The sequence below is a fragment of the Gigantopelta aegis genome, chromosome 9 (genome assembly GCF_016097555.1).
Source record: "Gigantopelta aegis isolate Gae_Host chromosome 9, Gae_host_genome, whole genome shotgun sequence".
NCBI lineage: Eukaryota > Metazoa > Mollusca > Gastropoda > Neomphalida > Peltospiridae > Gigantopelta > Gigantopelta aegis.
Window position 1 is genome coordinate 53,496,713 of NC_054707.1, and position 14,460 is coordinate 53,511,172.

At 39.4% G+C, this 14,460-nt stretch overlaps 1 protein-coding gene across 1 annotated transcript; it reads right to left on the reverse strand.

The window, feature by feature from the left end:
* Window positions 1-10,821: 10,821 nt before the first annotated feature.
* LOC121382060 lies at window positions 10,822-11,956 on the reverse strand. The gene has a single exon (XM_041511542.1). The coding sequence runs from the start codon at window positions 11,929-11,931 to the stop codon at window positions 10,885-10,887; it is 1,047 nt and encodes a 348-aa protein (XP_041367476.1). The 5' UTR covers window positions 11,932-11,956; the 3' UTR covers window positions 10,822-10,884.
* Window positions 11,957-14,460: the final 2,504 nt, after the last annotated feature.

The following is a 14,460-nucleotide window of genomic DNA, read 5'->3' on the forward strand; positions in this document are numbered from 1 at the left end:
CCACCGTCCGAAATGGAGGGTATCAAGAAACTTGAGGCCATGATGTACCAACTTTCTTCAAGATTCGACAAGTTAGAGACTCAGTTACATGACAGGCCAACCAGAGGTCCCACACCTGATAGACAGCCACCCACCACACCTTCGACTTATAAGGGTGTAAGAACCCATGCCCAGTTTTCTTCAGGCAGAACTCCACAACGTCGAAAGGAGATACAGTGTTGGAAATGTGGACAAGTTGGACACATAGCCATAGGTTGCAGAAATGAGCCTCTGGATTTAAACTGAAGACCACTTTTGTTGGGGAGCAAACAAAAGTTGGCACAGGCAAATGCTCCAAGGTTTTCTCTTCCATTCCAGAGGGTCTCATTGGTGAAGCGAATGAGGTTTCCGTTGTTGTTGGTGGTAATTTGTGTACAGCTTTGTTGGATACAGGTTCCACTGTTTCAACAGTCAGCGAAACCTTTTATTCCGATTATCTCAAGGAAGCAGATATTCATCCTCTGACTGATCTGTTGAATATTGAATGTGCGGACGGTCAGTCACTACCATATAAAGGATATATTGAAACGACTGTGGTGTTACAGGGTTTGACTGATTCACCTAGGTTTTGTTTGTTTTTGGTTGTTCCGGATAGCAGTTACAACGCTAGTGTTCCAATTTTATTGGGAACAAATGTTTTAACCTCTGCTTTAGATGAATGTCGCCAAACTTATGGTGATAGATTTCTACAAGTAGCGGAATTGCGTACACCTTGGTACCTTGCTTTCAGGAGCATTGTGTTACAGGACAAGACACTTTCACGGTGTAAGGGTAGATTAGGTCTGGTTAGGAGTGCACAGAGAGAGAGCATTACTATTCCACCTAATTCGACCATTACTATCCCTGGGTACCTGGATAAGAAGATTCCTTACAGGGATACATGTGCGATGATGGCAACAACAGGGAAATGTGATCATCCAGACTTAGAGGTATCGCCTGTTGTATTTAGGTACCAGTACAGATCCAATTCTCCAGTGGAGGTAAGATTGTCCAATGTAACTACTCAGACCGTTGTTATTCCGTCTAAGGGCCTCTTGTGTGAGATACAAGAAGTAACTTTGGAAGACGTAGAACAAAAGGAGGAAGATGACGAGTGGTTGCTGCAGAAGATTACTCTACCTTCACAAGGACTAACTCCGGAGCAGTTGCAGGAGGGGACCAACTTGATTTTAAAGTATCAAGATGTCTTTTCTGCAAGTGAGTTCGACATTGGGCACTGTACTAAGGTACAGCACAGAATTGAGCTTATTGACAGTACCCCGTTCAAGCAACGACATCGCCGCATTCCGCCGGCTATGTACGAAGAGATCAAACAACATTTACGACAGCTTTTGTTGTGTGGAATCATCCGGAGATCTCACAGCCCGTGGGCATCACCAGTGGTGATTGCAAAGAAGAAAGATGGTTCTTTACGGATGTGCGTTGATTACCGGCAGTTGAATCAACAAACCGTAAAGGATTCGTATGCTTTGCCTAGGACAGAAGAGATTTTTGATTGTCTGGCTGGTTCGAAGTTTTTCAGTGTTGTTGACATGAAGAGTGGATACCATCAGGTGGAGATAGCTGAAGAACATAAAGCCAGGACAGCGTTTACAGTAGGACCACTCGGCTTCTATGAGTATAATCGTATGGGTTTTGGACAGACTAATAGTCCTGCAACGTACCAGAGACTCATGGAAGATTGTCTTGGAGATCTGTACCTGCAGAAGTGTTGTATATTCATTGATGATCTTATTGTATTTTCATCATCATTTGAAGAGCATCTTCATCGACTGGAATTGGTATTTAACCGTCTTCGGGAATACAATCTCAAGTTGGCACCCAAGAAATGCAGTTTCTTTCAGGATCAAGTCAAGTATCTAGGGCACATTGTGTCCGTGGATGGCGTCAAGGTAGATCCTGAAAAGATAGAAAAGATTGTCAACTGGCCAGAACCTACTAATCCAGAGCAGTTGCGACAGGTCCTAGGATTTCTTGGGTACTATCGTAAGTATATTTCCAATTTCTCTACGATAGCACGGCCTCTTACGATTCTACTTCCACCAACCAGGACTAAACAGAAGAAGTCATCGAAGAAAAGATCAGCTGTGGTGGATTGGGTATGGGGAGCAGATCAACAAAATGCTTTTGATCAGTTGAAGCGGGCGTTGACCTCGCCACCTATTTTGGCGTATGCGGACCACTCTCTTCCATTTGAATTGCATACAGATGCAAGCAGCTCTGGTCTTGGGGCAGTACTCTACCAGGAACAAGAGGGTAGGAAGAGGGTGGTAGCTTATGCAAGCCGTGGTGTGTCAAAGACTGAGAGAAATTATGCAGCACACAAACTAGAATTTTTGGCACTGAAATGGGCAATTACTGAGAAATTCAGTGATTATTTATATGGCCACAAGTTTGTTGTGTTTACGGATAACAATCCTCTCACCTATGTATTAACCACGGCTAAACTAGATGCCACAGGCCATAGATGGTTAGCCTCCTTAGCGTCTTACGATTTTTCAATTCAGTACCGGACAGGGAAAAGCAATGCAGATGCTGATGCGCTCTCTCGCCTCCCAGGTAATAACTACAGTGGGGAAAAGCAGCTAGGCATTACCTCTGAATCCATCAAGGCGATCGCAGCAGCATGTCAGACTCCCAGTTATATTGAAAGTCTTTGTATGTCCTCGGATGTAATTGATGACGAGGATGAAGATGGACATTCAATCAATAACATGACTTTGAGAGATTGGAGACATCACCAAACTGGAGATATAACCCTAGAACCATTCCTGAGAAGCTTGACACAAGGTACAAAACCATCTCTACAAGGGTTGCCTCGCTCAGCAGAAGCACTAGCGTTGTACCGGGAGTTTGACCATCTGAAACTGTACAGGGGAGTTTTATATCGATCTACACTGGTTAATGGAGATGAGAAGATGCAGTTAGTACTCCCAGTCAAGTTTCGACCCATGGCATTGCAAGGGCTCCACAACGACATTGGGCATATGGGCCGTGAGAGGACACTTGCTCTGTTAAAGGATAGATTTTACTGGCCAGCCATGTCCAAGAGTGTCGATGAGTGGATTAAGAGCTGTGACAGATGTCTTCGCCGAAAAGGTCCAACCAACAGCCGGGCGCCACTTGTCAACATCACAACTAGTCAGCCTCTTGAGATAGTTTGCCTGGACTTTCTTACATTGGAGACTTCAAAGGGCGGCTTCCAAAATATCCTTGTTATAACAGACCATTTCACTCGATACGCTCAAGCCATACCTACGAGGAATCAGACTGCTAGAACAACTGCAGAAGTGTTATTTAATAACTTTATTGTACACTATGGATTTCCTCAGCGGTTGCATTCAGATCAGGGTGCAAATTTTGAAAGCAAGCTTTTGAAAGAAATGTGTTCAATCGCAGGAATACAAAAGTCAAGGACAACGCCATATCACCCAATGGGTAATGGAATGACAGAGCGGTTCAACAGGACATTACTGGATATGCTTGGTACCCTGGATCCAGAAAAAAAGGTTGACTGGAAGAACCATGTAGCCCCTTTAGTGCATGCCTATAACTGTACCAGACATGATTCCACTGGTTATGCACCATTCTTTCTGATGTTTGGCAGGAATCCACGGTTGCCTGTTGATGTTGCCTTGGGTCTGGAACCAATGCAAGACAAGAAGAATCTACATGATTACACGTCAGCTTTACGACAAAGACTGCAAGAATCATACAGGTTAGCGTCTAAGGCAGCAGAGCACAGTCGACAACATCAGAAGAAGGGATATGATGTCAGAGTTCGGGGTTCCATCCTGCAACCCGGCGACAGAGTTTTGGTTAGAAGATTGGCATTCGATGGTAAACATAAGATTGCCGACAGATGGGAAGAGGAACCTTACCTTATCCAAGATCAGCCAAACAAGGATATCCCTGTGTTTGTGGCGCGGCAGGAAAATGGACACGGTAAAAGTAGAACACTTCACAGGAACCTTCTGTTACCAATCGGATCTCTTCCCATAGCTATTGATGTTCCAGATGTGCCAACACCAAAACCAAGACGACCAACCCAACGACAGCGACAAAAGCCAACTGAGGTTACTGCTGAAAAGATACCCCCAACGGAATTGGACGACGGAGCAACCCCGTCGGATGATGAAGACTATCTTCAAGTCGATTCTGTTGTGCTGGTTACAGAGGCAACAGTCACAGAACCAACAGATGCCAGCACCGCACCTGCTGCTGACAGGGACTCTGTTGGTGTTATGGGTATAGACAGCACTTCGTCAACGGATGATCATGAGACATCCCTTGTAGGTGAAGTAGCTAGTTCAGACCATGAGACAGTTGCGGATGAGATGGCAGAGGTTGAGCCGGTTGCAGATTTGGTGTCTGAATCTGAAGACATTAGGAGTCCAGTTCCAGTTCCAGTTCCAAGACGATCCATTAGGGAGAGACGGCCTCCAAAGTGGATGACACATGGGGATTTTGCCATGATCAAGTCTTTGGGATGTGACTGGAAGGACAGAGTAAAAATTCTCACGGATATGGCTTCAATGAACTTATTTGATCGGATGCCGATAGAAGCAGTAAATGCAGTACTGCAGATTGTTACAAGTTCACTGGGGTCATATGACATTAAATGACGAGGACGTCATTTCACAACTAGGGGGAGTATGTAACGGGGACTAAATATTTGGCCGTTTGTATATAAATAACATATTTGATCTATTACTATTAATATTTATTTTAGGATTCAATTTATTTTATTATAGGATATTCTCAATCTGCATTGAGAATATCGTATTGGTGCATTAGACAAAGCCTTTTATGGTTGTTTCTCGCCATACTGGCTAGGGACGAGCCATTGGTTGATTCTATCCAATGGTTATGTGTATTTGGTGTCACGTGGTCGTGAGTCAGGTCCGTGCAGCGCTGAGTGTAGACAGTGACACAACACGTTACATACTTACGACTTGCAGTTGCCTTTTCCTTTTCCTGAGCCTTTCGTTATCTTCAGACTTCCTTTTGGCACTTACAGGTTTGACTAATATGCATGTATTAATTGTTATAATGTTTATCTCATTATTTTAGATATATGTAAATGTAATACATAATGTGGAAAAGTGTTTAAACGTCCATAATTAATGCTAGGTAAATACGTTTTAAATATTGAATTCACTAAAACACACTAAACGAATAAATATATATATGGACGAGTTAACTTTATAAACAGTAATAAAGTAAAGGTGTTGGATATATACTATTAAACGTATAAATATAGATAGAGGCGCAAGTTAATTGTATAAACAGAATTAGTGATTAGTGTTGGATGAGATGTCTAATTGCTGTAGTTTTATTATCCATTTGAGTGGTAGCTTATATTTTACCCATTTATTCACAGGATGAAGCCCACGTACATGTAATAGTGTTATCATCCTATACGGTTCATCGCCCACAGCGAAGGTGTGTAGTAGTAGTAGTATTGTCTATTTCTTTATTACATGCAATTCTTGCAGCGAAGGTGTTTCACGTGCGTCTTGACCAACGTACGTGACTTGTTTCACCTGTGCTGTAACCGAGTATTTTGTGTATATATATATTATTGTTTTTTAAATCGATTGTTCCAGTTTGTATTCTGTAATGGTCTTTATTTTAATGTTTGTCATACAAACCCGAACGTTATTGTTTTATATTGACAGCATTTGAAATGGGGAAGTTGTTTATTTTGTAATTGAGTAACGTTGGCAATAATGTTGCCAAGTCTTTACTGCTTTGTGGTATTTTTTTGTTTGTATAACCGCATTTAATTATGTTAAATGCATGTACTTTTTTTGATTGTTTTTGGCATTAACGTCGCCGAAACGTATGTATATTTTTGAAGGAAAGTATTATGCCAGTAACTTGGCATAATTGTGTGATAATGGTTTAAATGAGTATATATATTGCTATGTAATGACATTTGTAATTTATTTTTACGATTAAGTCGAGGTTGTTAATTATTGTTATTATCAGTGTATTTATCGTTTGTAATTATTTTTACAGAACCACGCGTATGGTGTGATCGAGAGAATAAACCCTCGAACCCTTCCCAGCCTTGTTGTGTTTCTTTTGGGGGAAATACTTTCCAGTAGGCTACAATGGAGCCGACGTAGGGACTGGGTGTGTTCTTAACACAAGAATACAATTATAATCCAGTCAGGACCCGTAACAGTTCAACTGCCCGTGGCCCACAGCTCCGGGACGTAGCTTCACTTGAGAGGGGAGTATGTAGTAGTGTTGGTATAGCGTGCTCCTACTGGCAGTAGCTAGTGGGAATTTCCCTATTAGCTCAGTTGGTAGAGCACTGGACTCTCGTACTGAGAGTCTGTGGTTCGAACCCCTTCAGTGAAGGTTGAGATTTTTATGTTACATAATTATGAAATACAAGCCCCATATTTTTATCGTTCTAGGCTTGGTACCCTCCACTGGCGTAGGCAGGATTTTATATTGGGGTGGGGTGGGGTGGGGTGGGGTGGGGGGGGGGGCAACCCACACTATGTATATACATGTGTATGTATGATTTTATAAAAAGTAGTTTTTTATTAAAAAAAACGTTTGATAGGGGTTGGGGCGTGTTCCCGTGGACCCCTCCCTACGCCACTTCAGGGACGGCGCATGGCTGTAACACTTTTCAAAGAGGCACTTTTGTGGGTTATATTTTTGTATCTGTGAAAATGTCCTTCTCAAAAGAATTTGAAAGAAAAGTGGCAACCTCGAGCCGTACCACTACATTTTACACTGCCGCACCTGCTCTGGTACCCTCTCCGCCTCCTCCCCCTCACCCTTTTGAGCTCTAGTTTAGCTCGTGCTCGTCGTGGTTTCTTGTTTGCTGTATCATGTGCAATCGTAGAACATGTACCGGTGGGGATACAGGTTTGGAACAGATATGTTTAAAAAAAAAAAAAAAAAAAAAAAATAGGTGTCATATTTATCGACCACCTTATATAATTGTCGTAATCCCCAGGGATGAAGTGGTCATTGCAGATCCTATCCCATCGTGATGGTCCTTTCCATTACGCACGGGTTCTGTTTAAGAACCACTTCCATGCAAACCCTGTGATTGTCGGTTTGTTTAAAGTTCGGAAAAACTGCTGCTTTGATACATCCAAACTAAACAATGGTTCGCCATATTGTACATTTGAAAACTATCTCCAAAAGAATATTCCATCCATACAATTCAATTCAATAGAATAAAATGTTCGCTTTTTAAAAATACACGTGTTCCACCTTCCTAGTAAAATGTCTGAAAGGGTGCGAATCACGCTTTCATGTTATGCCGGTTAGCGCGTCACGGGGTCACGTGGCTTAGGTCTTGGAGTCGACAGGCGTTTTAGCAAGCGACTTTTTATTGCGAATATATTAAAAACGGGTAAATGTTTTAAAAATTTATTTTATTGATACTTCATATATATTGTAAAATGTATACGTAGATACTATACAACAGTGAATTACGTTTTTGATAAACGTGGACCTTTAATATACATATAAATATTTATTCATAATTATGCATATTATCTACGTCTATTATTATATATATTAATACATGTAATATACACTCCACATTCCTTGTTATATACATATAATCTCCACTCCCCGTTAACTATTATAAATATAACATATACTCCCAATTCATTATAATATATGTATAATATACACTCCACATTCATTATTATGCATATAACCTACACTAATTATTCATTACTATACACATCATCTGTACTACCCATTAATTATTATCTAATGTGTAATTTTAGGATTTGTAACTCTGAAACACAAGAAAGTGCATCTAATGTGTAATTTTAGGATTTGTAACTCAGAAACACAAGAAAGTGCATCTAATGTGTAATTTTAGGATTTGTAACTCTTAAACACAAGAAAGTGCATCTAATGTGTAATTTTAGGATTTGTAACTCTTAAACACAAGAAAGTGCATCTAATGTGTAATTTTAGGATTTGTAACTTTGAAACGTGTAATTTTAGGATCACAAGAAAGTGCATCTAATGTGTAATTTTAGGATTTGTAACTCTGAAGTGCACAATGAATTTTAGGATTTGTAACTCATCTAATGTGTAATTTTAGGATTTGTAACTCTGAAGCACAAGAAAGTGCATCTAATGTGTAATTTTAGGATTTGTAACTCTGAAACACAAGAAAGTGCATCTAATGTGTAATTTTAGGATTTGTAACTCTGAAACACAAGAAAGTGCATCTAATGTGTAATTTTAGGATTTGTAACTCTGAAACACAAGAAAGTGCATCTAATGTGTAATTTTAGGACAGACCTTTAAAAGAGAGTTTTAAGTTAAATACCTACAGCATTTCAATAGTCAGGGGCGGGAGTAGCTCAGTGATAAAGCGCTCGTTTGATGCGCAGTCGCCTAAGATCGATCCCCGTCGGTGGGCCCATTGGGCTATTTCTCGTTCCAGCCAATGCACCACAACTGGTATATCAAAGGCCGTGGTATATGCTATCTTGATTGTGGGATGGTGCATATAAAAGATCCCTTGCTACTAATGGAAAAATGTAACGGGTTTCCTCTCTAAGACTATATGTAAAAATTACCAAATGTTTAACATCCAATAGCCGATGATTAATAAATCAATGTGTTCTAGTGGTGTCGTTAAACAAAACAAACTGTTTAAAGTTTCATAACTGTTATATACCTACAGCATTTCAAAAGTGCATTTATATTACCATTCCAAACATTCTAAATAATTTTACATTCCAAAAATAGATGTGCCACGGATTGTTTTTACATGAATATGTTTCATTGTTAAGATTAATTCATATGCAAAACTATTAGTAGTAAATATTATGTACAATATCTGTAAGTGAAAGTTGTTACGGGGTAAGTGTTGTTGTTACCGTATAACGCAGACACTTGTAGACACACGCAAATGGCACACATTCGCGCGCACACGCACACACACACATTTCATTTCTTCATTGTATGCATATGTGTAAACAGTATTTTGTGCAATTCTTTCTGAAATGATTCAGATCGATTTGGTAATATTAGCAGTTGACAACTAAGCTTAGGTATTAACAAGGATTTTTATTTCCGATTCGTTTAATTTCAAATAGCTTGTTAATTTCACCTACTAGTATGGATATACTGACAATACTTTCAAATGTTTTAAAAGAACGAGGATTCCATTTCAGATTGACATTTTAATAAATATCTTGTTGAACTAATTTCTAAGAGAGTCGATGCCAGTTGCCTCTGGTTTATCATAATCAGTACTGAATCCCGATAATTTGTAAACTATATATATATATACTCTTTTTTTTTTTATTGTTTCTTAATGTTTCTTCACAAGATGTCCTGCTACCATTAAGAATAAATCAGTATCACGGGAGTATAATGCATTCTTTGTTTCTGTGTTGAGATGCCCTTAATTTTCCTATTTTTACGCAGAATTTCTGCACACACAAAAAAAATATTATCAATTATATCTCTATGTTCAAGTGTGTGTGTGTGTGTGTGTGTCACAATACAAACATAAAGCCAAGATCTGACTAAATATTTAACAGTAGGTTCTATATTATACCTGACCAGTAGAGAATAGCTTTTGTGATATGATTTAAGCAAATGTAATTTATACTTCGCCACCTGAATTTAATAATCCAGCCTCCTTCGCACATGGTGTAATTGAGGGGAAGCAACTCTTGTTGCACACAGGTAACACAGGCGGTGTAAACAATGGTCTTGCCTGTAGCTTAGCAGTTATGCACTTGTCAGTTTGATGGGGCGGGGTGTAGTCCTGATAAATCGCCCGCTTGATGCGCGGTCGGTTTGGGATCGACCCCCGTCGGTGGGTCCATTTGGGCTATTTCTCGTTTCAGCCAGTGTACCACGACCGGTATATCCAAGACCGTGTTATGTGCTGTCCTGTCTGTGGGATGGTGCATATAAAAGATCTCTTGCTACTACTGGACAAATGTATCGGGTTTCCTTTCTGAGACTATATGTCAAAACTACAAAATGTTTGACATCGAATAGCCGATAATTAATAAATCAATGTGATCTAGTGGTGTCGTAAAACAAACAAACTGCATCCAATATTCCATAACCATACTATCAAGTCTGTTCAGATACCAACATAATAAAATAAATAAAAATGGTACTCTTTTTCATAGAACTAAATTCGTCGCCTTCGCTGATTGGCTAAAATAGCGGTGTGATCTCTTGAGGCAACTCAATCTAGTTATACGTTTTGATTTGCTACTTTTGGATGACATAATTTACATTAACTCAGTCTAGTTTTACGTTGTGGGTGGTTTGTTTGTTTTTTGTTTTTTTTGTTTTTGTTTTTTGTGGTGTTTTGTCCCCAGAATATAAAATGGCAGTGTCAGGGTTGGGGTGCCCTGAGCTCACTGCCTCACAATATTTTTAAAATTTCATATAGTATACACAGTTTTATATACATACATATAAGTGGCAAAATATATACACACGAATAGATATAATCCACACACTTTATGTATATTGTTGTCGTTGATATTTTGTTTGGGTTTTTTTTTTATTAATTTTTTAAAATTATTATTATCTGGGGCCAAGAAGGAAAAAAAAGATAAAGGAGAAGATGTTATGTACTGAATTAGTTTTGATACAAGAAAGTATTATGAAAAGGTGTGTGAAGGAGTATAAAGTGCGAAGAAGGTATTTTACGTTTTGATTTGCTACTTTTGGATGACACAATTTACATCAACTGAGTCTGGTTGTACGTTTTTATTTGCTACTCACAATTTACCCCCTCCCCCCCCCCCCCCCCCCCCTACAATGTATTATACACTGTACATACACGTTTAACGTACACGTTCACTGTTTCAACCACATAACATCGTCTGGCCACGTTTTATGATTGTCGTTACACATTTTGTGTGTTTGTGGATCAAACGGCTTAAATCCTAAATTCATCACAAGTACTTTTAGTTGTTGTCCTTCGTCATTTTTGTGAAACATCCATTCCATCAAAATGCTTGTAACGTCTATTTGTTTGAAAAACTGCGTCCCTCCCTTGATGACCTGCAATTCGTGTGTCTCCACGTCCAACTTCATAACGGCCTTTTTGAATGTTACAAGCGGCAGGAGATCGTCCAGAAGAACTGTATACAAAGAATCAGCACTGTCAGATTTCGAATCATTCAACTTGGTTCCACTGGATGTTATACGTGTACCTCCGAGGTTACCTTTGTCCAAGACAAAAGATATCTTTCTGTAATCGTCTGAGATTGCATTGAAGACAACTGTCACATTGTTTGTAAACTTACCAGCTTCTAGAGATTTACACAACCGCAGTACATTAGACTGCAGTGGATCCACGGCTACAACGTTGCGTCCAAGCAGGGATGCTACAAGTGTATGTGTACCCAACTGGGCCCCTAAATCCAACAAACCCAGGTCAGGGTCTCTTTTCAGCTGTTCCACAACCGCGTTCACATTTTTGGTATCCCACATTCCATATCGCTTTAGGTGTCCCGAAACGTGCATGTCATCTTTAATATCGTGGATGAAAATCGGCGTCCTTACAAACGAAGTCCGCAGGGTAGCTTTCTCAAAAGAGTAATTCCCATTACAAACCTTTTGTACATTGACCCAGCGATCTCTATCCCACTGAACTATTTTTGCTTTATCCGAATTAATACTCAATGATTTTGCATTCCACTGAACTTTCTGTGTTTCCTTCAAATTCATGTGCACTGATTCTGTATTAGGAAGGTGATGGAAGAGAGCTCCAGGGTTAGCTATTCTCGCTGTAGTGTGTGTTCTCCACGGCAGGCCATTCAGTAAAACATGGTCCAGAACCAACATGATAAACGCCCCAAAGAACACTAGCATTGCAGACTTGGATTTTATCCTCAGCATTGTGAAGTAGTGGAGGGCTGGCGTGTATCAGAAACTGGAAGTAAATCAAACGTGTGATTAGAGATAAAACCAGTATCGGGGTTAGGTAAAGGAAGGACTGGTTGGTTAACATACTTGTATTAGCACACTTTAAACTACGACTCTTTGGTGTCTAATATCGTTATCTCGACATATGATCGAGGGAGGGACACACACACACACACACACACACACAGAGAGAGAGAGAGAGAGAGAGAGAGAGAGAGAGAGAGAGAGAGAGAGAGAGAGACAGACAGACAGACAGACAGACAGACCGAGAGACCGAGGAGAGCCCGCTTCCGCCACATAAACTACGCAGCATGGGATAAAAATCTAAACACACTGATTTCGGTCTGTCAGTATATATATATATATATATATATATATATATATATATATATATATATATATATATTATATACAGGCCTCACGCGAGGTCAAAATCATAGAGCGAAGTCACTTCTCTCTCAAACTTTAGAGAGGGCGACGTTTTAAACCACAGGGAGACTTGAATTTTTTTTTTTTTTTTTTTTTTTACCGTCTGTACTGCTAATTAATGGATATTAAATCATCTTTCCACATGCCGGCTTCTTTAGAAATAATGAAATGTAATTGAACAGCACTATTAATTCTCTCACAAGTTTGTCTTCTCATTTCATTTAATAACTGCTCCATGCAGAGTATTGTCCTAGTAGATTAATCTACCACGGTCAAGGGTAGAGAACCCAGAGGCAATTAAATACATTCCACAGTCACATTTTCTTAATTGATACACTGTGGAGTTGTCAGACTGAATGGGTACTATATCCGTGAAGGTGTGAAAATGTCTTATCTGTTGCACATTGTCACTGTTGTTTAAAATAAAAAATTTAAAATAGAATTTATGTACAGTGGCCGATTAACACGAACACTTTAGCGACTTGGGGATCCAGTTTAAGTGGCCGCTGTGTGTGTCGGACAGGTAGCCGCTTATTATGAGTACATATAAATGAAAAATCCGCTAGGACAGGTTTGCATGTATTATTTCATAATTTCCACATCTGTTTTGTATGTTGAATTTATTCATTATGACAAAGTCTACGTAAAAATAGTTAATTACTCCCCGCATTATTTTCACGTCAAGGTCTGCTGTTCCAAACGAAAAAAAATTTCAAGGTATTTTCTGGTGGAGCATGACCCAAACTCTCTAAAAAAAAATCACACGCCATAGTCTAGATCCCCACCCTTGTATAATTTCCAGCACATTAACCTGACAGTACGCTTCCAGGCCATCGGATTTCACGGTAACGATCGTTACTGGTAGCGTGTCGGCAAAACCACGGAACCGAAATTTCGTTTCCCATGATTATTATGTCGATTAAAAAAATTAAAATATTTATCTATTAGTATATGATATATATATATAGTATATATATCATATATATATATTCGCTCATACTATATTTATACAAATAATAATGCTTCTCATATAAAACTACTCGAGATAGTTTTCAACACAATCACGAGACCCGATTCGGATTTTAGTGTTCGCCATCTTTAAAAACTTTTTTTAAAATGGCCATTTAGTGGCGACTTTGAAGTCGAAGTCGATGCAGTCGATTGCGATCTGATATCTGTTAGATGTAGAGTTTGCATTGACCATTACAAGTGAGATACTTATGAAATTGCCCAAATAAAAAAATTAAGGGGCCATTCAATGATTCATTTAGTACGATACAAAAAAAGTTGTGATTTTCAACATCTTTCTTCCTGTTGTACACGTGCAAAGGCATCCACTCCCACACACGAGTCCATTCCCGTTTCGATGACGTAGGTAATAATAGGTATGAGCCTACATTGTACCTGCGTACGCATATATATAAATAATTGATCTATATGTAAATTGCACATTTGAACCAAAATCACTGGCGCTAATTATTTGTAGTGTCGCTGTTAAATTTAGGGACCTAAAATAGGATTTTAATTAAAATATTATTTGATAAAAATAATTAACCTTTTATTACTGTCACTGAAGTCGACAAATTTATTGCCGATGTCACGCACGCACTTGAGTACTGAAGGTGACAATAGAATAAGCTCCACTATTTCCTGTCTTTTCATTAAGGGTGGAAATAACGTAAACTGTTATATTTATGTAGCTGTCAGTCAGAACAGCATGCGCATGTAATGTGGAGGTGAGGGGAAGGGGCGACACTGTGTCGAAAATATTGAGTTTGAAAGCGTGTCTCTTTCCACGGGTTTGTGCGTTGGATAATCGGTAGCTTGGGCGGACTCCACTTTTTGAGCCCAGAACTGGCCGTAATGCAAACAGATCGATGTATCTTGCGTTCAGCACTGATACGTATCTAAAAGCTTACCGCCCAGTGTAGCGTCGGCTCTGCACAGCACGGTTCTGCACAGGACGGTCTGTGGCCCAGTACGCTCATCATGTGTGATACTGGCTGTGTTTTGTCAGTTTATACCAGTCTTTTACTGTCACTATAGACCTACAGATATATCGATATTATCATA